Source organism: Callithrix jacchus, chromosome 3 (assembly GCF_049354715.1).
Source record: "Callithrix jacchus isolate 240 chromosome 3, calJac240_pri, whole genome shotgun sequence".
Taxonomy (NCBI): Eukaryota; Metazoa; Chordata; class Mammalia; order Primates; family Cebidae; genus Callithrix; species Callithrix jacchus.
Genome location: NC_133504.1, coordinates 72,223,965 through 72,246,089, shown reverse-complemented (window position 1 = coordinate 72,246,089; position 22,125 = coordinate 72,223,965). Strand labels below are relative to the sequence as shown.

The 22,125-nt window shown below is 39.3% G+C and overlaps 1 protein-coding gene across 2 annotated transcripts in view; it reads left to right on the top strand.

The window, feature by feature from the left end:
- Window positions 1–13,975: 13,975 nt before the first annotated feature.
- Window positions 13,976–22,125, top strand: part of FAT4 (FAT atypical cadherin 4) — a 175,459-nt gene continuing 167,309 nt past the window's right edge. For both annotated transcript variants that reach the window (XM_008992730.5, XM_008992729.5), the window contains exon 1: window positions 13,976–20,631. In XM_008992730.5, the coding sequence (XP_008990978.4) occupies window positions 15,457–20,631 (5,175 nt within the window). In that variant the 5' untranslated portion in view covers window positions 13,976–15,456. The remainder of the gene's footprint in view (window positions 20,632–22,125) is intronic.

Below are 22,125 nucleotides of genomic sequence, written 5' to 3'. Positions count from 1 at the left end.
TTAAACCATATTGTTTTTATAAAGAAAGTCTTAAAGTCCTTAAAGAAAAAAAATCACAAAAACCAAATGCTAGACCCATTGGGTATAAGATAAATGGTTTGGTCTGTTCCCTTAAAATGTGTGATGTAAACCTGTTACTAACAATCTGCTGATTCAATAGCAACAAACCATTTTTATAAAATTAAATTCATTTTTTTCTTTTCTTTTTTATATTTGAGTCATCGTATTGCTGTGTCACCCAGGCTGGAGTGGAGTAGCTCACTACAGCCTCTGCCTCCTGTGTTCAAGTGATTCTTCTCCCTCAGTCTCTGGAGTGGCTGGGGCTACAGGCATGCACCACCATGCCAAGCTAACTTTTTTGTATTTTTAGTAGAGGCAGGGTTTGCCATGTTGGCCAGGCTAGTGATCCCACAACCTCAGACTCCTGAAGTGTTGGGATTACAGACATGAGCCACTGCACACCCCTATGAAATTAATTTCAATGTACTGGATATTTTTCCAAAAGAATCAAGTGACAGGATTGTAGAGTAGTATTGATTACTTCCCTATAGTAATATTCGGTGACACATTTGCTTTTACTAAGAGTATTAGCACGACATTAGAATTTCCTGAAATGAATTATGGTATTGGAAGTTGATAAAATCTTTATTAGCTATGACTATCTATACAGGCTTCTATTCAACTTCATATGATTTTGCTGTTTTCTTAGCACTTAATTTTATTAATGTATTGTCCTGTTTGCATCTACTACTTTGGAATTTATTTAAATTTAGCTTTAAAATCAACATAATATTCATATTTTCTTTTATATAAATATATTATGGCATTTAACTTTACCTATAAATATTTATATATTTTATATTATACTTTTTTTTTACTCCAAAGTTTGTAGGAAATAACTATATATCTCAAAATTCTATGCATCTAACTATGCAGTGTTGTTTCTGCATGAATACAGTTATGTTTCCTTTCCATAAAATTGAAACTATATTTTCGAATTTTCTTCTCTCTCTCTCTCTCTCCATATATAAATATGCTGTTAAATATATATATACAGATATATATATATAAAACAGTTAAATGCTGTTAAATATCTGTATATATATATATTTGTATATATATATACAGATTTAAATGCTGTTAAATATCTATATATATCTAGATACATCCATATACATAGAGATAGATATAGATATATCTCTCTATATATAGAGATATATATGGATATATGTAGATATATATATATATATATATATATATAGAGAGAGAGAGAGAGAGAGAGAGATTTAACAGCATTAACTTTTATCTATAACTTTTTAAAATTAAATATGTGTCTCATATGTGAACTGGCAGCAATCAACTCACAGTTACCATGTGAGTTGATTTCTTATTTTACAAATGAAGAAAAATATTCATTACAAATCTAATCATGGAATATTGAAATTACTTTTATGTGACTTTACAGAGAATAGGAAATAGAGTCAGGTTTAGATCCAAAGACTATCAAATTACAAAACTGATCTTTGTTGAGTAGCATAAATTAAGAGTCTTAACTACAATAATATCCTATCTGTGATTGCTTATACTATTCTAGTTCAACATTGTTTGGTAAATATTGCCACTTTTTTTTTCCTGAGATGAAGTCTCACTCTGTCACCCAAGCTATAGTGCAGGGGAATGACCTCAGCCCACTGCAACCTCTGCCTCCCAAGTTCACACAATTTTTCTGCCTCATCCTTCTGAGTACCTAGGATTACAGGCTTGCGGCACCATGCCCAGCTAATTTTTGTATTTTTAGTAGAGACAGGGTTTCACCACGTTGGCCAGGATAGTCTCAAACTCTGACCTCTTGATCTGCCCACCTCATCCTCCCAAAGTGCTGGGATTACAGGCATAAGCCATTGGGTCTAGCCCTCACTTTTTATTTGTTTGTTTCTTCAGAAACATCTCCTTGTACAAACAGTATTTGAACTGAAAAATGTTCTGTTTTTCAATGCTTTACTTTGTGTTTACTGTTTACTTTTACATTTCTGCGAGTTCATAAGCAAAGTGGAAAGGAAAGAGTTAATATGTCTGCCTCTCAGCAATTACTACCCACAACCAAAATCATAGCTTAGTTTCTTCTCAAAACACATGTTTGCCATTTTTAATCACGGACTCGGTGATTAAGAACGGAATGAAAAAGAGACATGACTAAGGAGCAATTCAAATAAACAAAGAATTAAGATGTTGTTATATGTTTACAAAGACCAGAAACATCTGGAATATTCCAACTAAGTAGTACAGATAATGTACTCTTTCTTTTGACAAAGGTTGTGAGCACCATAAGATATCAAAAATATTTAACTACTACAGAGATCCTCTGCTATTTTTCTTTTGTCTTCTAGCATATGCTAAGTTGAGTTTCTTCTTTATTTTAATGTGTGCGTTCACTACTTCTAACTCAGATACTATTCTTAACTAAAGAGAATCTATCTTGTGTTCAAACGGTGTCATGTCAATCAAATCTTAATGATTTACGCTTGTCATATAGGACTATTCACTTAGATCACTTTCTATTCAAAAGGAAAATATGCAATGTTATACATTCTGATACCAACCACAAAATTTTTCCTTTATTTGGAAGAGGAATGAAAATAGAATAACTGTCTTCACCTATCATTGTTCAGTCAAGATCCAGTTGCAGAAATTATAAATCAGTATAGCTATTTCAAAAAAGAAAAAAACACTTGCTACACTTACTACAGGTAATCAAGTTATTTCAAAATTATTAGGATTGCTGTAGAAATACCTCACCATGGGCACTGTGACTTCTGCCACAGTCAGCAAGGTAAGAAAATTAGAGACCTTCAGTGGAATCATTAATTTCACTGACACACCAACATAACTCATCCAGGGATGAGGAATTTGCTGTAGCTGCAAATGGGGTGACTGTGGCTTCTCAACACATGGACAGGCCACAGGTACAGCAGGGTGGACATGCATCCATGGCTCTGACAGCCAGCAGAGAAACAGCTAACACAAAAGGAAGACAGCCTCTACTGTATGTTCGCCTGAGAAGTGCTAAACAGAGATACATTGCGTGAAGAGAAGAACCATGGATGAGATAATGTTTTAGAAAAAAAAAAAACTCTAAAATGCACATTAGAAGACAATTATAAGGTTTCAGTGGAGTTTGAATGTCAAGCAATAACATTAAATATTTTAAAAATTCTTATTTGTCGTAAAATTCAAAATCCTCTTCTGAGTCCCCTGAAATCATCTGAGTACCACCACCATTATATTTCAATGCTGTTTCAGACCACGGAGTCTAAGACATCTGTTACTGCTTTTTTCTAATACATTAAAAAAAATTGTAGGCACCTTATGAGGTATGACATTGAGTAAACATTTATTGAATATATCTGAGTGCCAAGAAGCATGCTAGATACTGAGAAAACAAAATTAATTATCTATTTCCGCAGCTCGTGTGGTGTTATGTCAATTGTTACAACTTAAGTACACATTTAAAAGAAACATAGATGTTCACAAAGAAAACCAAACAGATTTAACAACAATGCAGCAACAACAACAACAACAAAATCTGTGAGATTCCAAATGATTAAAAGGGCAAAGACATGAATAAGTTCTGAGAAACAGAAATACAGGTAGCTACTATAAAAAATATAGTAGAAATTCGTGTTAAAAGAAGACACCTCTTTTGGTCCCCTTAAATGGGGGGACAAGATTTAAGACATTTTACACTTAAATGTGTGTATTTCTCTGTTTCGCTGAAAAAAGAACCCTGATACACTTCTGTTTCTATTATATGTTGGTACATTATTTATGGGAAGCAGTTTAACACTGTGTAATAAGAGTGATTAAATATTTACATTCTTTTTCAAATTTCTGATAATATGACTAAATATTATACAAGTTATATATTTTATTTGCCACTGTATTGTCGGTAATATTAAAGTACTGGACATATACTCACCTTTCAATAAATTTTGTTGAATGTTTGCATGACAATTAGCAAAGCATTACCTCTAATAGCAAAATAACCTTGAAAAATCCTGAATGTCAGCATCAAAGGAACAATTAATTTTTGGCTTATTTTTGTGGCAAAATGTTACACAGCCAATAAAAGAATATTTATGTCAAATTATTAAAATGACAAGAGAATGCTCATTAAATGCTAAAACAAAATAGTCTTATAGTAGTCTATACTTCATTATATCAAGTAAGTTTAAAATTAAAAGTAAAAAAGATAAAATGTTAGCTGTCGGTAAAGGTGATTACAGTTCCTAGAGTCAACTCGTCTGGTAGGACTTTCCCATTGATAATGAAAGTTTTAGTACAAATAGTTCTGTATTTTCAAAAATTTTTATGTATTAAAAATCTGGTGAACCTAGACTATTATTCTCGTTAACCCTCCTCTGGCATGATGAAAATGTGTGTGTATATATATACATATATATATAATATATATATTATATATATATATAATATATATATGGCATATAAGTTAAAGGCGCTTATTGTTCTTTTTCTCTTTATATTCTAGCATGAATGCAATGTCAGGTTTATTTTATGTTTTGAATACAATATACACACTCTTTGATCACTACTCATGTTAGTATATTTTTAGTTTGAGATGAGCAGAATACATATATCTAATAAAGATTAAAAAATGACCAACTCTTGACATATTATATATTTCAACAAAATGTTAGCTTGTCACAAAAATAGTTGTTGGACTGAGAAGTTTCTCCAAATTATGGTAGGTAATTACTAGTTTGTGGCAAATGCCACAGTATTCAGAGACCCAGTCTCACATGTACTATAAGCAATTTCCATTCCAGTGGGTTTGCTCACACATTCACATGTACTATATAATGAAGAACTTTAAAGCAAACCCATCATTTTGTTTCTGCCATAAGTGTGATGTTAAAAAATATGATTCTAGTTTCCATCATGTAGTTTTAGGCTTATTTACATCCATGCAGGTTCCACATAATCTTTGGAAATTAAATACTAGCCAGAAAAAGTTATGTATATGTGAATTATAAAAATTATGTATATTTAACAAAGAGTAATGGATAATGGAGGAAGAATGCTAAGTACGAAATAATGAAATACAGATAGTTTGTGTCAAAGGCTAGAAACAATGAATATTTAGGGAAAAAAAAACAACAAGCTTTTCTCACTACACTGTGTTTCCTTGAGGCAATTATTGCTTGTCTTTCTGCAGATTTCAGCAGCAGCAGCTAAGAGACCAGTGCCCTCATTAAATAGGTGCAAACTGGCCTTCTGCCCTTAGGCAGTGAGCATCCTAGCCCTACTCTCCAAAAATCCCCACAGCTGTATATTGCAATTTAAGGAGATTGTCTCCTTCCAATCACGCTTCATCTCCCAGCTTAAAATTCAAGAATACAAATGGGATTGATTAACAGAAGTTCCTGGTAGGTTTTCCATACAAGGCTTATTTCCTGCTCTAAAATGGGAGTCAGCCAATGATAACCTGTAGGACAAACTGGCCCTGCTTCTTGTTTTTATAAATGATGTTTTATTGGAACACAGCCATATCCAACCTATCATTTCTGTAGTCTCTGAAGCTGCTGTTTCATGACAAGAGCAGGAATCACTAGTGTGACAGGAATTGTCTGGCTCTCAAAACCCAAATATTTTCTCTCTTGTGTTTGAGAAAAAGCTTGCTACCCCCTGCTTTAAACTCAAAGACTAAGTCCTGGCTCTTGATCCCTCCTCAACAGACATTACTAGTAATGTGTAATGAGCTCATGAACCAAAATAACTAAACACGTAAAGAAAGCTAATCCTCAGAGAAAATCAAAATGGATAATATAGGCCATGAGAAGCTAAGCAGTTGAACATATGAACAAGAGTATATAATTAATAAGTGTGCTAACGATAAACAAACGATTGATTGGTATTGCCAATACAAAATAAAAATAAAAATTTCTTTTTGAATAAAGTAGAAATATTAGGTTTAAAATGTATGAGTTGAAATAAAGAGAACAAAGCACTGTTCAGTGGTAGATTGGATATACTGCACCTGAGGGATGAATTAATAAGTTGGAGCATAAAATTCAGAAATTTTTCTGAAAGACAGAAAGAAAAGCTAAAGAGACATGGATAACAGATAATGGTCAAATAAGATTTCCCAAAGGAGAGAAGAAAATTGAAGAGAGGAAAATATTTGAAGAAATAATGAAGATAGCCTTCTTATTCTGGTGACATACCAGGATATTATTTTACCACTAAAACAACTAAAATTACTAAATTTTAAAATATTTTCTTAGAAGATCAAATATTTGACATAATAGTAATTACTATATGGTCTAGGGAAAATTGAGAACCCCTTCAGATAAACTCACGGATGAATTAGTTTTTGCACTGAGAACACTTATCAAACTTTGCAAATCTGAGCTTAGACTATTAAGTTCTGGAAGGATGACAAAGAAAGGTCAGCTACCTCTGGAGGTATGAAGTCTAATAGGAAATTTTCCTATTAAACCTGGATCCCTCAAATCCCAAGTCCTCAGTTAGGAGTTAACTAGACCTATCCTTATACACTTTGTCACCCTGCCTTCTGCAAAAGACTATAAACAAAGTTGCCTTGATACTGATGAGACTAGTGTTGTGGGAGTGGATAAATCTGAGAAGCTGCAGCTACAGAGCAGCTCTCAAAATCATATTACTAGTAGGTACAGAAAAAACCTAAAACAAAACAAAACCTTATGTTGTGAATGTATCATATTTTATTGTTTGAAAATTCAGTTTTCTGAGTCTCAATTTAATATTTAACAAAGTAATATTTAATAACTGGAAATGTGTAGTGATTTGTTAAAGGCTGGAAAGCAATTGCGACTGAATTACTCCTGAATGTATATGAGCATGGAAGAGGCAGTGTCAGAACATTAACACACAGACACACACAGTCAGCAGTAGAACACTCTTTTTTTCAATAAATGCTGCACCCTTTTAGATGGATTTTTAATGTGAAGATGATCTAAGGGTGACTTGCCCAATTTATTTTTCTTATAGTTTCCTTTTTATACATACAGAAAATGACATATAACATCAACTTACTTGAGTGTAAAATAAATTTTTAAATGAAAATTCAAAGAGAGTATTTTTATTATTTATTTAGCAGCATTACTTAGCAATTAATAAAAAATTTTTTGAACATTTTTATTGTTGGCATCTTTGCTTCAATGAAAACTGTAGTGGTTGCAGATGAGTAGTAACCCACAGGCACCTAATAGAAACATAATCAGATTTTCTTTATGGGATGCAACTATCTTAAGCCTCAAAGTACACCCGCAAATAATTTTCTAATTAAAATAAGCAGCTTACATTCAAGCATAAGTAATCATACCACAAAACAATTTATGATCAGATAAAATTAGTAATGTCCATACAAAGCAGAAACAGACAATCAAATATTTCTGATATTTAAATTGTCAGACACAAATTTAAAACAAAAGTAAAACTATATTTAACATTCTTGAAGAAGTAGAAAGTAAGTTTGAAAATATCTGCGAAGGATAGTTATCTATGAAACAACATAAGATAATGTTTATGTATAATAATTCATCCATTCAATTGAAAATCAAATTGATGAGTTTAAAAGCAGATTAAAAGCAGCAGAATAAAGAACTTGTGAACTGGAAGATAAGTCAGAAGTTATTCAGAAGTAGGCATAGAGAAAACTTAAAAAAAAATCCAAGTGACATTCAAGACACTGAAGATATGAGAAGTCCTGGCAAATGTCAGACGTCTTCCAAAAAGAATTATATTCACAGTTAAAGCCAAATTTCCAATTTAAAAAAAATCGTGCTAATAAATATGGATAGTAATGATTTTGAGCCAAAAATAAATTTATATGAATTGAATTATCTAGGTGTAGTATTAAAATACCCAACTAAGCAATGTCCTTTGTATTTCTTTTTATGTGTGTGTACAAGAATGACACATGGCAAAAAATTCTGTCTAAGTAAGTCTAAAATTATTTTGAATTTAGAACTGCATTTGTAATTAAAAAAATTTTTTGAGAACAAGGGTACAATAAAATGTTTCTAACAGCATCTGCCATTATAAAGGAAATTCAGAAATACATATATATACACACATATATATGACTGTATATATACATATGCCTTATGTATAATTGCCTTACAATGTATAATTATAATCATGTAATGTAACTGAAACCATATATTACAATTATGATGTAATTATAATTACACATTATAATGTATAATATAAGAAATGACTTTATATACATGTGTATATATATATTATATATATATAGCTTTATATACATACATGTGGCCTTACACTGTAAAGCAAGAATAGCTACATAACTCTATATAGAGAATTAAAACTGCAATCATGAACGCAGCTTGAACATACTTATTTTAGTCTTCAATATATGAAGCCAACAGAAGATCAGTAATGATTTATAAGATTGGAATAGGTGGCTCAAGTCTGTAATCCCAGCACTTTGAGAGGCCGAGGCAGGTGGATCACGAGATCAAGAGATCGAGACCAACCTGGTCAACATGGTGAAACCCCGTCTCTACTAAAAATACAAATATTAGCTGGGCATGGTGGCGTGTGCGTGTAATCCCAGCTACTCAGGAGGCTGAGGCAGGAGAATTGCCTGAACCCAGGAGGCGGAGGTCGCGGTGAGCCGAGATCTCACCATTGCACTCCAGCCTGGGTAACAAAAGCGAAACTCCGTCTCAAAAAAAAAAGATTGGAATAGCATAATCAACAATCTAATGGATATATACGGATGGAATATGGCACCCAAGAACCAAATAATTGATATTTTTTTTCTGAGTTTTCTCAACTTATTGGAAGTCTTGAGACAGGATAAAGTGACCACAGGACTAAGTGGGCATGGAAAAAAGAAAAGGACAATTCCTCTCTTTATCCCTGAGTTACATTATAAAATGCCTCAGACTGAAAAGTAGTGGTTCATGAGTTAGGAAGATGTCCTGGAGAGCAAATGAGGAACAGTGAGTCAAGGAGAAGGAAGTAAGTAATCAGCTGTGACTTTGATGAGAAATATTTTGGTGTAGTGCTTTGGGTAAAACTCTGATTGGAGTGGATTAGGAACACATGAAAGCAGAGCAGTTGGAAACTTCTTTCTAATACACATTATCTACTTTGAATAAAACACAACAAATAATTAGTAACAAAGAGATACAGATTCTACATACCAGCAAAGGTGGTGAAAGGCAGCAGCTTTTGCTGAAGGAGAGGGCTCTTAGACTACACATATTTTGTACTGTAATTATATATTAATAAATAATCTTGCGCTACAGAGAAAACCAAAACATAAATATTTAAAGGTGAATGTGTTATACTTTGTGGGACTAGGTTAATGTAGTATTTTGAGGAAAATTTATAGCTTTCAGTATACTTATCAGGAAACAAGAAGATAAAATACTGTATTAAACGTTTGTCATGAGAAATTGGAGAATAACAGAGCTAGAGATCAAATAAATAAGAGAAATAATAGATGACGACAAAATTCTGATCCACTTGTACTTACCAAGCCAGTTTTAGAACCAATCCAAATCAATGTTGAATTTACTTCAGTAACCAAACTTCTGAAATTCAGCCGATTTACAAAAACTGCACTCTACAAATGTTAACCAATCTCTAACCCCTCCTACTTCTGAAAGTTTGCCCTCTGTTAACTCCATGCTTCCTCAAACCTAAGTAAGATCAGTTCTCTGTTTTGCTCAGAAAGACTGTCCTACAGGAGGAGTTCGGTGGCTCATGTCTGTAATCCCAGCACTTTGGGAGGCCGAGGTGGGCGGATCACAAGTTCAAGAGATTGAGACCATCTTCCCTAACATGGTGAAACCCCATCTCTACAAAAACACAAAAATTAGCTGGGCGTGGAGGCGCTGGCTTGTAGTCCCAGCTACTCTAGAGGATGAGGCAGGAGAATTGCTTGAACCTGGGAGGCGGACGCTGAGATTGCGCCATTGCACTCCATCCTGGCCACAGAGCGAGACTATGTCTCAACAAAAAAAAAAGAAAAAGAAAAAGAAAATGTCCTATAAACACAGCTCCCTCTTGTTTAGCAAGCAATCCATTTTGTTTCAGATACTGAGTAAAGTCTTTCTCCTTTTACACTGTATGTCTGAAAGATATTTCTGTTCATTTCCATGTGAGGACAGTTGCTAGGTTGTTCAGTGCAGACTTACTGTGATAAGGGTTTGGAGGAAAAGCGGATGCGTATAACTGGATATTTTGAAACTAATGGTTATACGTATTAAAGTAAACCGCCAAAGTCAGAAACAGTTCAGAAGTACATATAGCAATATGTATAAATCTTAAAAATGCAGTGCTTGATGAAAAAGATAAGAAATAGGATGAGCTATACACACAATATAAGGCAATATAATTTATTTTGAAAATACAATATAACTATGTAATCCACATTTTGTTAGGACACATAGAAACAAAAAGATACACATTTCATCAGAAACTCTGCCTCTAGGGCTGAAAGAGAGTGAAGAACAATACGGAAGTACAGTAGAGTACAGGAAGGTAAAGTGAGCAAAAGAGATCCAGGGGAAAGTGGCGTGAGAGGAGTGGAAGGGAGGACAGAGAGCCTAGAGGAGTACGGGGAGAGACCAGTGGAAAGAAGAGAGGATTGGAAGGAAAGAAAAAGAAAGGACAGGGAGAGAGGAAAAGAGGAGATCTAGGGGAGAAAGAGAGGAAAAAGGACAGATAGGTGAGAGAGTGCAAGGGAAGGAGAAGGAAGGGAAGGGAAGAAGCGAGGAAAGGAGAAGAGGGAAGGAAAGCTGGAAGTTGAGAGAATACCCTGTTCTGGAATAATGTTGGTAATGCCTTAGGAATTGAGGAATGTAATCAACCTAGCCTTTGCCACCTGGAGTCTAAAACATGTCAAAAATATAATTTCAGACATTTAATTAAGTGATAATAAATGTGTATAGATCATAACAAATTGTTACAAAGCTATTTGTTTTAATGTATATTCTAAGGTTCAGATAAGATATTCTCTAGTTTCTTTTCTATTTGGACATAAAAATACGATCCCCACAGTCTATTAAAATCAAGCAATATCTTCTCCTTTAGAAACTTTGTTAAAAACTTTGACTAAACAACACTTTTCAAACAAGGCTTTGGTGGAAAAGCATGAATAAACTCGTTTGCTTTTTGAAAGGCAATTAACTAAAGAAAATGTACAATGAGAAATGATTCTTATGGCATCTATTTATTAATGTATTCCATTATAATATCTACCTAGTAATGTATTTCATGGCGTTTTTTTTGCATATTCCATGTGTACAATGATCTCTATGTGTCTTTACTTTCTTTTCTTTTACTTTTGGATAGGCATCCATGTTTTTTATTATGCATGATTTACTTTTTGGGAGCATCTATAATTTTTAACATGCATGATATTACAGTTTGAATTCCAAAGGAGAAAAACAACAACAAAATACAATAAAGGCTTCATTCTCTGTCTTCTATTTAAACCATACTCTGTATCTTACTTTAAGTTGTGTACCTTATGTATACATAGATTGCAAATTTATGTGTAGGTTTTATGTATAAATGAATAAATATATTACTTTAAAGTAGTCATCATGGGCAAAGTATCTACTTTTACAAATAACCACACAATTATCTAAATAATTTTTGATAATCCTCTTTCAGAATTGTCTGAAATTTTTTTAATGTACTCTGTCTATATATTTTCTGTATTATTTGATTTTGCCATATCTTGTTTTGTAGAATTAAAATGTATACATATTGCACTGATTGAATACGTTCCATTTCACAAAATGAATGATTTTCACCTCTTCTCCAAATTAAATTCACTCACATATAATGCAAATATAATACTATTGACACTAAATTTGAAGATTATCCCACAGGCTTTCTAGAAAAACAAGCAAACCAGCAATAGTCCACAATCTCCTACAAGTATCTGAATGCTTTATTTCTGTTTATTTCATTATAAATGCTCGCATAATAGCGTATTAGCAAACAAAATAAAACAAAACAGTAATCTGTTAAAATCGCACATCAGAGCCAGGATTTGTAAAAATTTAGTTGCCACTTTAGCTAATCTACAAATATTTTTTGGCTAAATTATACCAAAAATAATGGTGTTAAGATTGTAACTTAGGAAAAATATGTTTTAAAAAAAGGCTTAACGTATCTCTAAAAAATCTAGAGTCTAATGTTTTCAAGTCTTAAAATACAGAAATAGTTAAATTTAAATTTAACCTTTTTGTCTGTTTCCAATTAACTCATTACATTACAGTAGAATAATACGTAGAAGTGAGTTTTTTTTTTTTTAACCTGAACAGAGGAATGGGCGATAGTTTTAGAAGTCATGTTTCCATTTATCAGTTTTGAGTTACAAGCTGTCTGCATCAGCAAGACCTGAATTTGCTGTCTGTCCTTCTATTCTTGATTTTTTTAAAACTCCAAATAAGAAAGGCACTAGGAGATTCTTAAAGATCGTTTTCCTTGCTGCTATCCCTCGGAAAGAAGGAGGAATTAGCCTTGTAACCAGATCCTTTTAGTCTGCATTTAATTTTAAGCAAGAAATCTGGAGACTAAAGTTGTAAGGCTGACACAGAACAGCAGAGGGCAGTATTTACTCATGACTAAACTCTGGGCCCAGAAAGTTTTACGTTTGGAGGGATTCCTGTGGCAGAAATGTATGACATATGCCCTATATTTGCATTGTTTGGCTTGAATTCTTATTTTCTAAGTTGGTTCCCTTAAACGGGAAAAATATCGATCTGAATCCTAATAACGTATTTTTTCTTTTAAAGAAACGATGCATGCAACCACAAAAATTAGCTGCAGTGAAGAGTGGCTGAGTTGACATGTGGACATTTTAAAAAACTTAAGTTTAAATATTATTTTATCTATTTCTGCTTTCTCGTATCTGTTTCTCCCGGACTGAAAAGCAAAATAAAACTTTATTAGGATTCCTTTGGCTAGAAAATGTGGAGGTGGAAATACTCCATCAGGGATCAAAATTCCAAACTAACTTTGCAACAGGAAAAGGGCCCCCTCTTTTCAAAGGGCTGCTATTATTATTGTTGTTGAAGCCCTACGGTTTGGGCTACTGGCACCTGGAATCCAGTTGGGAAGGAAAACAAAACAAACAGAGTTTCCCTGGCCTTCCCTACAGGAGGAAGTCCAAAGTGCGGTTGGTAACCAGGCCTCCAGCCCCGAGTCACCTGGAAGGTGGGGAAGAGGGGCACGTGAGTGAAGATTTAGAATTTAGCTCGCCTGGACAGCAGGGAGCCCACGGCGTAGAAAGGCGAGGAAAGGGGAAGATTTGGTTTGGATTCTGTGGGATCACACTGTACGGCAGCTCTCTCCCTCGCATAAAGAGAGAAGGGGCAGGAAATGGTTAAAGCAAATCTGCACTGTGCATTCCCAGACAGGCTTTGCTTAATCCTTCCTCCCCGCTTTAACAGACCCTCACCCCCCGCCTTTCTTTTATTTCTCTCGACCCCCTTACCCCTGAGTTATTACTAGCATAACAACCTAACGGTCTTCCCCCAGACCCTGCCACTAAAGTTATTTATCTGCAAACCTGACCCCACCCCCATCTATTCTGCGGAAGCCTTTTGCTGTTATTGCTCTGACGCCGGCCAAGATTTGGCCGAAAAGGAAAAAAAAAAAAAAAGAAAGAAAAGAAAAAAAAAAAAGAAAAAACCACCCCCCTTCCTAGCGCCTCCGCCTCGAAGGGCTCCCACACCAGACCGCCTACAGCCCTCCGGGAGGCTGAGGTGATTAGCATCCCGAGAAGCCAGTCGGAGGCCAGGCGAGGCGGAGGGCGCTGGCGGCAGGAGTGCCGGGCGGGGCTGCTTCAGCTCCGGCCCAATGGGGCTCGGGCGAGGGAGGGGCAGAAGGTGACAGGACCGGGAGCCAGGGGGAGTCCGGGGGAACTAAAGTGCGGGGATCAATGAGTGGCGAGCAAAGTTTCTGAGTGCTGCTCCAGCTCGCGGTCTTCCCTCCCCCTCTGTTTGTGTTTCGGCGACGAGCTGTGTGTGTGTGTGTGTGTGTGTATGCGCGTGTGTGTGTGCGTGTGTGTGTGTGTGTGCTGGAAGTACGGCGGGGAAGGGGCGGGGAGAGTGTGAGGGACCGGGGGGGAGGTGGAGAGGGGCTCGCGGAGCCCTAGCTCCGCCGCGGTCCAACCTTCGGTCCCGGCCCGCGAGAGGGAGAGCGCTGACAGGCGCCGTCCGGAGCTACGTAGGGCGCCACCACAGCTCAGCGCCGACTTGGCCGCCTCCACCGCCGACGGTGAAGGAGAGAGAGAGGCACCAACCACCCCCCGCCCCAAACAAAAAGCCTTGTGGATTACAAAGTGAAACTGACACGGGACAATAAAAGCAGAGATAGCGAGGGCAGGGGCGAGGCGCGCTCCAGTGGGCTTCTGACTGGGGCCGCCGGAGAACGACCTCCCTGGCATGGTGAGGGGAGGGCGACTCGGGGACCGCATGCTGCTTCTGCCCGACCCCTGCGAGGCTAACAAGAAAGGGGGAACTGCGCTCGATCTGGATGTACAAATAATGGGTCGGCAGGCGCCCCGGCAGAGGTGAAAAATGCCGAGGAACCCTGGCTGTTGTTTGAGCCGGACCTCGGGCTTGAAGCCGCAACAGGGGCGGCGGCGGCGGCGGCGGCTGCTGGAGGGGAAGGGGCAGAGCTGAGCGCTCTCGGGTACCGGAGCCAGGGCGCGAATGCTAGCGCCTGGAACGCAGTTCCCGAACTGCCTGAGCTCAGACGCCGCCGCCTGGGCCTCAGCGGCCACTGCCGGAGCCCTGTTGGAGGGGCGTTGAAGCCTAGATTTTGAGGAGTGGGGACGCCAGGAATTCCATCGCCTCCAGCTTTTGGGAAAGGAATTAGATTCTCCCGGTTCCCCAACACTGCTTTCCCGGTGCGCAGTTGTGCTTGGACGTTTGTTCCTCCCTCTTCACGTTCTTCGCGGCGGGTAAGTTCTAAAGTTTCTGAAGACAGTTCTTTGCAATGATTCCTCATATACCTTAAATACAGGCAACTTCTCCCAACTCTCATCCATCCGGGTGAAAACGCTCAAGACTATCTGGATTCGAAAACAAAGTAAAAGGGGGAATATTTAAGAGGTTTGAGAAACTTTTCTGGGAACCCAGCACACAGGAGTGTCCCGCGGAATGCCCTGCCGCTTTTCGCCACAGCATCTCTTTTGCACTCCGCGTCCAACTGGCTACCTAGAGTCTTTTGCTGATGCTACTTGCTTTTGCTGGATTGGAGGGTCTTTGAAATAGCAGAGGTCTCAGACCAAGCCTTCGGCTGAATCTTTGCTGGCGCCCCTCAATCCCGGTAAATATCATTCGTTTGCTTCACCCCTTCCTTCTCTTTATCACATCGTTTTAGGGAGCCAGGACCATGGACTTAGCAGCGGACAGGGCTACTGGCCGCCCGTGGCTCCCGTTGCACACTCTATCATTATCTCAGCTCCTTCGAGTGTTTTGGCTGCTGTCATTGCTTCCGGGGCAGGCCTGGGTCCGCGGGGCCGAGCAGCGCCAGGTGTTTCAAGTGCTGGAAGAGCAACCTCCAGGCACTCTGGTAGGCACCATCCAGACGCGCCCCGGCTTCACTTACAGGCTCAGCGAAAGCCACGCCCTGTTTGCCATAAACAGTACCACCGGAGCCCTGTACACCACCGCCACCATCGACCGCGAGAACTTGCCCAGCGACGTGATCAACCTGGTGGTCCTTTCCAGCGCGCCCACCTACCCCACCGAAGTGCGAGTCCTGGTGCGGGACCTCAATGATAATGCCCCCGTTTTCCCGGACCCCTCTATCGTGGTCACTTTTAAGGAAGACAGTAGCAGCGGGCGCCAAGTCATCTTAGACACCGCCACCGACTCGGACATCGGCTCAAACGGTGTGGATCACCGTTCCTACCGCATCATCCGCGGCAACGAGGCGGGCCGCTTCCGTCTGGACATCACCCTGAACCCGAGCGGCGAGGGAGCGTTCCTGCATCTGGTGTCCAAGGGCGGCCTGGACCGCGAGGTCACTCCGCAGTACCAGCTCCTGGTTGAGGTGGAGGACAAGGGTGAGCCGAAGCGGCGGGGCTACCTTCAGGTAAACGTGACTGTGCAAGACATTAATGACAACCCCCCAGTTTTTGGCAGTTCTCACTACCAGGCGGGGGTGCCTGAGGACACGGTTGTGGGCTCCAGCGTCCTCCAGGTGGCGGCGGCGGACGCGGACGAGGGCACCAACGCGGACATCCGCTATCGGCTGCAGGACGAGGGGACCCCCTTCCAAATGGACCCCGAGACGGGGCTTATCACGGTGCGGGAGCCCCTGGACTTCGAAGCCCGGCGCCAGTACTCGCTTACGGTGCAGGCGATGGACAGAGGCGTGCCTTCCCTCACTGGGCGCGCCGAGGCGCTGATTCAGCTGCTGGACGTGAATGACAATGACCCGGTAGTGAAGTTCCGCTACTTCCCGGCCACCTCGCGCTACGCCTCGGTAGATGAGAACGCTCAAGTGGGCACCGTGGTGGCTCTGCTTACCGTGACGGACGCAGATTCTCCTGCGGCCAACGGGAATATCTCCGTGCAAATTCTCGGGGGTAATGAGCAGCGCCACTTCGAAGTGCAAAGCAGCAAAGTGCCGAACCTGAGCCTAATAAAGGTGGCCAGCGCCTTGGACCGCGAGCGCATCCCTTCCTACAACCTCACAGTTTCTGTCTCTGATAACTACGGGGCGCCCCCTGCCGCAGCAGTTCAGGCGCGCTCTTCTGTGGCAAGCTTGGTGATTTTTGTCAATGACATCAATGACCATCCTCCTGTCTTTTCACAGCAAGTGTACAGAGTGAACCTGAGCGAGGAGGCGCCTCCAGGAAGCTATGTGAGTGGGGTATCTGCCACTGATGGCGACTCTGGTCTCAATGCTAATCTGCGTTACAGCATCGTCTCTGGCAATGGACTGGGATGGTTCCATATCAGTGAACATAGCGGCCTGGTGACCACTGGGGCTGCTGGGGGCCTGGACCGTGAACTTGCTTCCCAGATTGTACTGAATATAAGTGCCCGGGACCAGGGAGTTCACCCCAAGGTGTCCTATGCCCAGCTTGTAGTAACTCTCCTAGATGTGAATGATGAAAAGCCAGTATTTAGCCAGCCAGAAGGGTATGATGTGTCTGTGGTTGAGAATGCCCCAACAGGGACAGAACTGCTGGTGCTCAGGGCAACTGACGGGGACCTGGGTGACAATGGAACAGTGTGCTTCTCCTTACAAGAGGCAGAGACTGACCGGAGGTCCTTCCGTCTAGATCCAGTGTCTGGGAGACTAAGTACTATTTCCTCCTTGGACAGAGAAGATCAAGCCTTCTACTCCCTGTTGGTTCTGGCCACAGATATGGGCTCCCCTCCCCAGTCATCAATGGCTCGCATAAATGTGAGTCTTCTGGATATAAATGATAACAGCCCTGTGTTCTACCCGGTCCAATACTTTGCTCATATTAAGGAGAATGAGCCTGGGGGTAGCTATATCACCACTGTGTCTGCCACTGACCCAGACTTGGGTACCAATGGTACTGTCAAATATAGTATATCTGCTGGGGACAGGTCTCGGTTTCAGGTCAATGCTCAGAGTGGGGTTATTTCTACAAGGATGGCCCTAGACAGAGAAGAAAAGACAGCTTATCAGTTGCAAATAGTAGCTACTGATGGTGGCAACTTACAGTCTCCCAACCAGGCAATAGTAACCATCACTGTACTGGACACTCAAGACAACCCACCTGTATTCAGTCAGGTTGCCTACAGCTTTGTGGTTTTTGAGAACATGGCTCTGGGATATCATGTGGGTAGTGTGTCTGCATCCACCATGGATCTCAATTCCAACATCACTTATCTCATTACTACTGGGGATCAGAAAGGTATGTTTGCTATTAACCAGGTCACTGGGCAGCTTACCACAGCAAATGTGATTGACAGAGAAGAGCAATCCTTTTATCAGCTGAAAGTAGTGGCCAGTGGGGGCACAGTGACTGGAGACACTATGGTTAACATAACAGTTAAGGATTTGAATGACAACTCTCCCCATTTCCTTCAGGCAATAGAGAGTGTAAATGTGGTAGAGAATTGGCAGGCAGGTCATAGCATTTTCCAGGCCAAAGCTGTGGATCCTGATGAAGGTGTCAATGGCATGGTACTCTACAGTCTGAAGCAAAACCCCAAGAACCTGTTTGCTATCAATGAAAAGAATGGCACTATTAGTCTGCTTGGGCCCCTGGATGTTCATGCTGGCTCCTACCAAATAGAGATCTTGGCATCTGATATGGGTGTCCCACAGCTCTCCTCTAGTGTCATCCTAACAGTTTATGTCCATGATGTAAATGACAATTCACCAGTGTTTGACCAACTTTCTTATGAGGTCACACTTTCTGAGTCAGAACCTGTGAATTCTCGATTCTTTAAAGTACAAGCTTCTGATAAGGATTCAGGAGCAAATGGTGAAATTGCATACACCATTGCTGAAGGAAATACAGGGGATGCTTTTGGCATATTCCCAGATGGTCAATTGTATATAAAAAGTGAACTGGACCGTGAACTTCAAGACAGATATGTTTTAATGGTTGTTGCTTCTGACAGAGCTGTGGAACCCCTTAGTGCTACTGTGAATGTTACTGTAATTTTAGAAGATGTAAATGATAACAGACCTCTTTTTAACAGTACCAATTACACATTTTACTTTGAAGAAGAGCAAAGGGCTGGGTCATTTGTGGGCAAAGTAAGTGCTGTAGATAAAGACTTTGGGCCAAATGGAGAAGTAAGATATTCTTTTGAAATGGTGCAGCCAGATTTTGAGTTGCATGCTATCAGTGGGGAAATTACAAATACTCATCAGTTTGACAGGGAGTCTCTTATGAGGCGGAGAGGGACTGCAGTGTTTACCTTTACAGTCATAGCAACAGATCAGGGGCTCCCTCAGCCTCTCAAGGATCAGGCCACTGTACATGTTTACATGAAGGATATAAATGATAATGCTCCCAAATTTTTAAAAGACTTTTACCAAGCTACAATATCAGAGTCAGCAGCCAATCTAACACAAGTTTTAAGAGTATCTGCCTCAGATGTTGATGAAGGTAATAATGGACTTATTCACTATTCTATAATAAAAGGAAATGAAGAAAGACAGTTTGCTATCGACAGTACCTCTGGTCAGGTAGCACTAATTGGCAAATTAGACTATGAAGCAACACCTGCCTATTCCCTTGTAATTGAAGCAGTAGATTCAGGGACAGTCTCCCTCAATTCAACGTGTACTTTAAATATTGATATTTTAGATGAAAATGACAATACCCCTTCTTTCCCTAAGACAACACTCTTTGTTGATGTTTTGGAAAACATGAGAATTGGTGAACTTGTGTCCTCTGTTACTGCAACTGATTCCGATTCAGGTGACAATGCTGATTTACATTACAGTATTACTGGGACTAACAACCACGGAACTTTCAGCATTAGCCCAAACACTGGGAGTATTTTTCTTGCCAAAAAATTGGACTTTGAAACAAAGTCTTTGTATAAATTAAATATAACAGCAAAAGACCAAGGAAGACCTCCTCGTTCATCTACAATGTCAGTGGTTATTCACGTGAGGGACTTTAATGACAATCCTCCTAGCTTTCCTCCTGGAGATATTTTCAAGTCTATTGTTGAGAACATTCCCATTGGTACATCTGTCATTTCAGTGACTGCACATGACCCGGATGCAGACATTAATGGGCAACTATCCTACACAATCATTCAACAGATGCCAAGAGGCAACCACTTTACCATAGATGAAGTCAAAGGGACTATATATACTAATGCTGAAATAGATCGGGAATTTGCTAATCTCTTCGAGTTAACTGTAAAAGCCAATGATCAAGCTGTGCCGATAGAAACTAGACGATATGCTTTGAAGAACGTGACCATTTTGGTTACAGACCTCAATGACAATGTCCCAATGTTTATATCACAAAACGCCCTTGCTGCAGACCCTTCAGCTGTGATTGGTTCTGTTCTGACAACAATTATGGCTGCTGACCCAGACGAAGGTGCTAATGGAGAAGTAGAGTATGAGATCATCAATGGGGACACAGACACCTTCATTGTTGATCGTTATAGTGGAGACTTGAGAGTGGCTTCAGCGCTGGTGCCTTCACAGTTGATCTACAATCTCATAGTTTCGGCAACAGACCTTGGGCCTGAAAGGAGGAAATCAACCACTGAACTGACGGTCATTCTTCAGGGCCTTGATGGACCTGTTTTTACTCAACCCAAATATATAACTATTTTGAAGGAAGGAGAACCTATTGGCACAAATGTGATATCAATAGAAGCAGCTAGCCCCAGAGGATCTGAGGCCCCAGTGGAATATTATATTGTTTCAGTTCGTTGTGAAGAAAAAACTGTTGGACGCCTCTTTACTATTGGACGACATACTGGTATAATTCAGACTGCAGCCATTCTGGACCGGGAACAAGGAGCATGTCTTTACCTGGTGGATGTTTATGCCATAGAAAAATCAACTGCTTTTCCCAGAACACAGAGAGCAGAGGTAATGATTTTCTAGTCATTTATTATTTGTTGATATGCTTTTTAGAAAGATCATCCTCTTTAGAGTTACTCTCTATAATTGTTTGCCTTCATTGTTTATTGTTGAATTTATGAACAGGAACACCTAAAACTGTTCTGTCACAAAGACTAACAAAGAATTACATAAAATTTAGTTTTAATCTTGGTTGCAACTAAACAATCAACTTTCTTTTCACTTTACCACATAGCAATCAAATGTATAAGACTAAGGAGAAATCTTTAGCCATTCCAGAGTGGAAAAAATTCATTTATCTAAGCTAAATTGCTGAGGTCATCTAAATACCACTCAGTAAGGAAGTCTACTAGAAGATGGGCACTTTCAGAATTAAGAAGACCTATTCCAAAATGAAGAGCTTTGGTAGAAGTCAGCATTGTACCATAGCTCTTCAGCATGGAAGGGTGACATGGAAGATGGGCTGACAGTGTACACCAGGACAGTATTAACTTTCACATCCTCAGCAGTCTTAGCAGTTTCTTTATAGACAGTGACTAATTTTAATTTGCTGAGCCAAGGTTTGGAAGATTCCTGATTTCATCTGCCCTAGCATTTTAGACACTGTCTTCTGACTTAGGATAATCCTTCCTTTTCCCTCTTAAATTAAGGCATGCAATATGCTGTGAATGATCAGAGACTAGGGGCTGTTTCTTGACATGAGTTCAATGCTATGGGATAGAGACATGTTGTTCTGTATGTTGGTGGGTAAGAAATTAATGTTTCATAGCATAAGCCAAAATAATTCCAAGCTCACCCTTCCCTGGAGTGTATTTTAGGCTGCGATCTCCTTGTATCATTGATTTGTTCTTAAATTGAACTACTTTCAATGTTATTTTGATAATCGACTAGAAATGATATAGCTATACTCCAGAAAACTCTTATTTGCTGTTTCTAAGTTAATTCTTTCCCTTCCCAGGCTCCTCAAAGACATTCTAGTGTCACTCAGCCAAAAACACAAACATCAAATGTGGTTTGTGATACTTGGCAGTGACCCAGACACAACATGCTAGTGAAATTGAGGCTCATGTGCTTGTTTTCTTGCTTCTTTTTTTGGGTGGTGGGGTGGGGAGGAGGTGGGTATTTTTCTTTATGTTAAATGCTAATTTATTATTATTATATATATTTTTGTAATCTCTGTGATTTTTTTTACAATAGTTGGTTATATCTATCTATGGATGGGGCAGAATATTCATGACCATATTAATTAGAGATATAATTCTTTGTAGAGGTATAATTCTAAGGGAATTCAGTTTTATCTTACATACATAACACTGAAAGGATTTCTAAGCCAAATATCCTCTTTTAGGTAATTATTTTTAAAAAATATTTTAATATAGGGATTTTATGTTGAGCCATTTGGTTTTGTCCAGGCCATGATTTATATGTAATTGTTTTTTGATTTGAAGTTATCCATCTTCTAAACCCACAATCCTGTCTCTCCCTTTCTTTTCTGGAATTAAT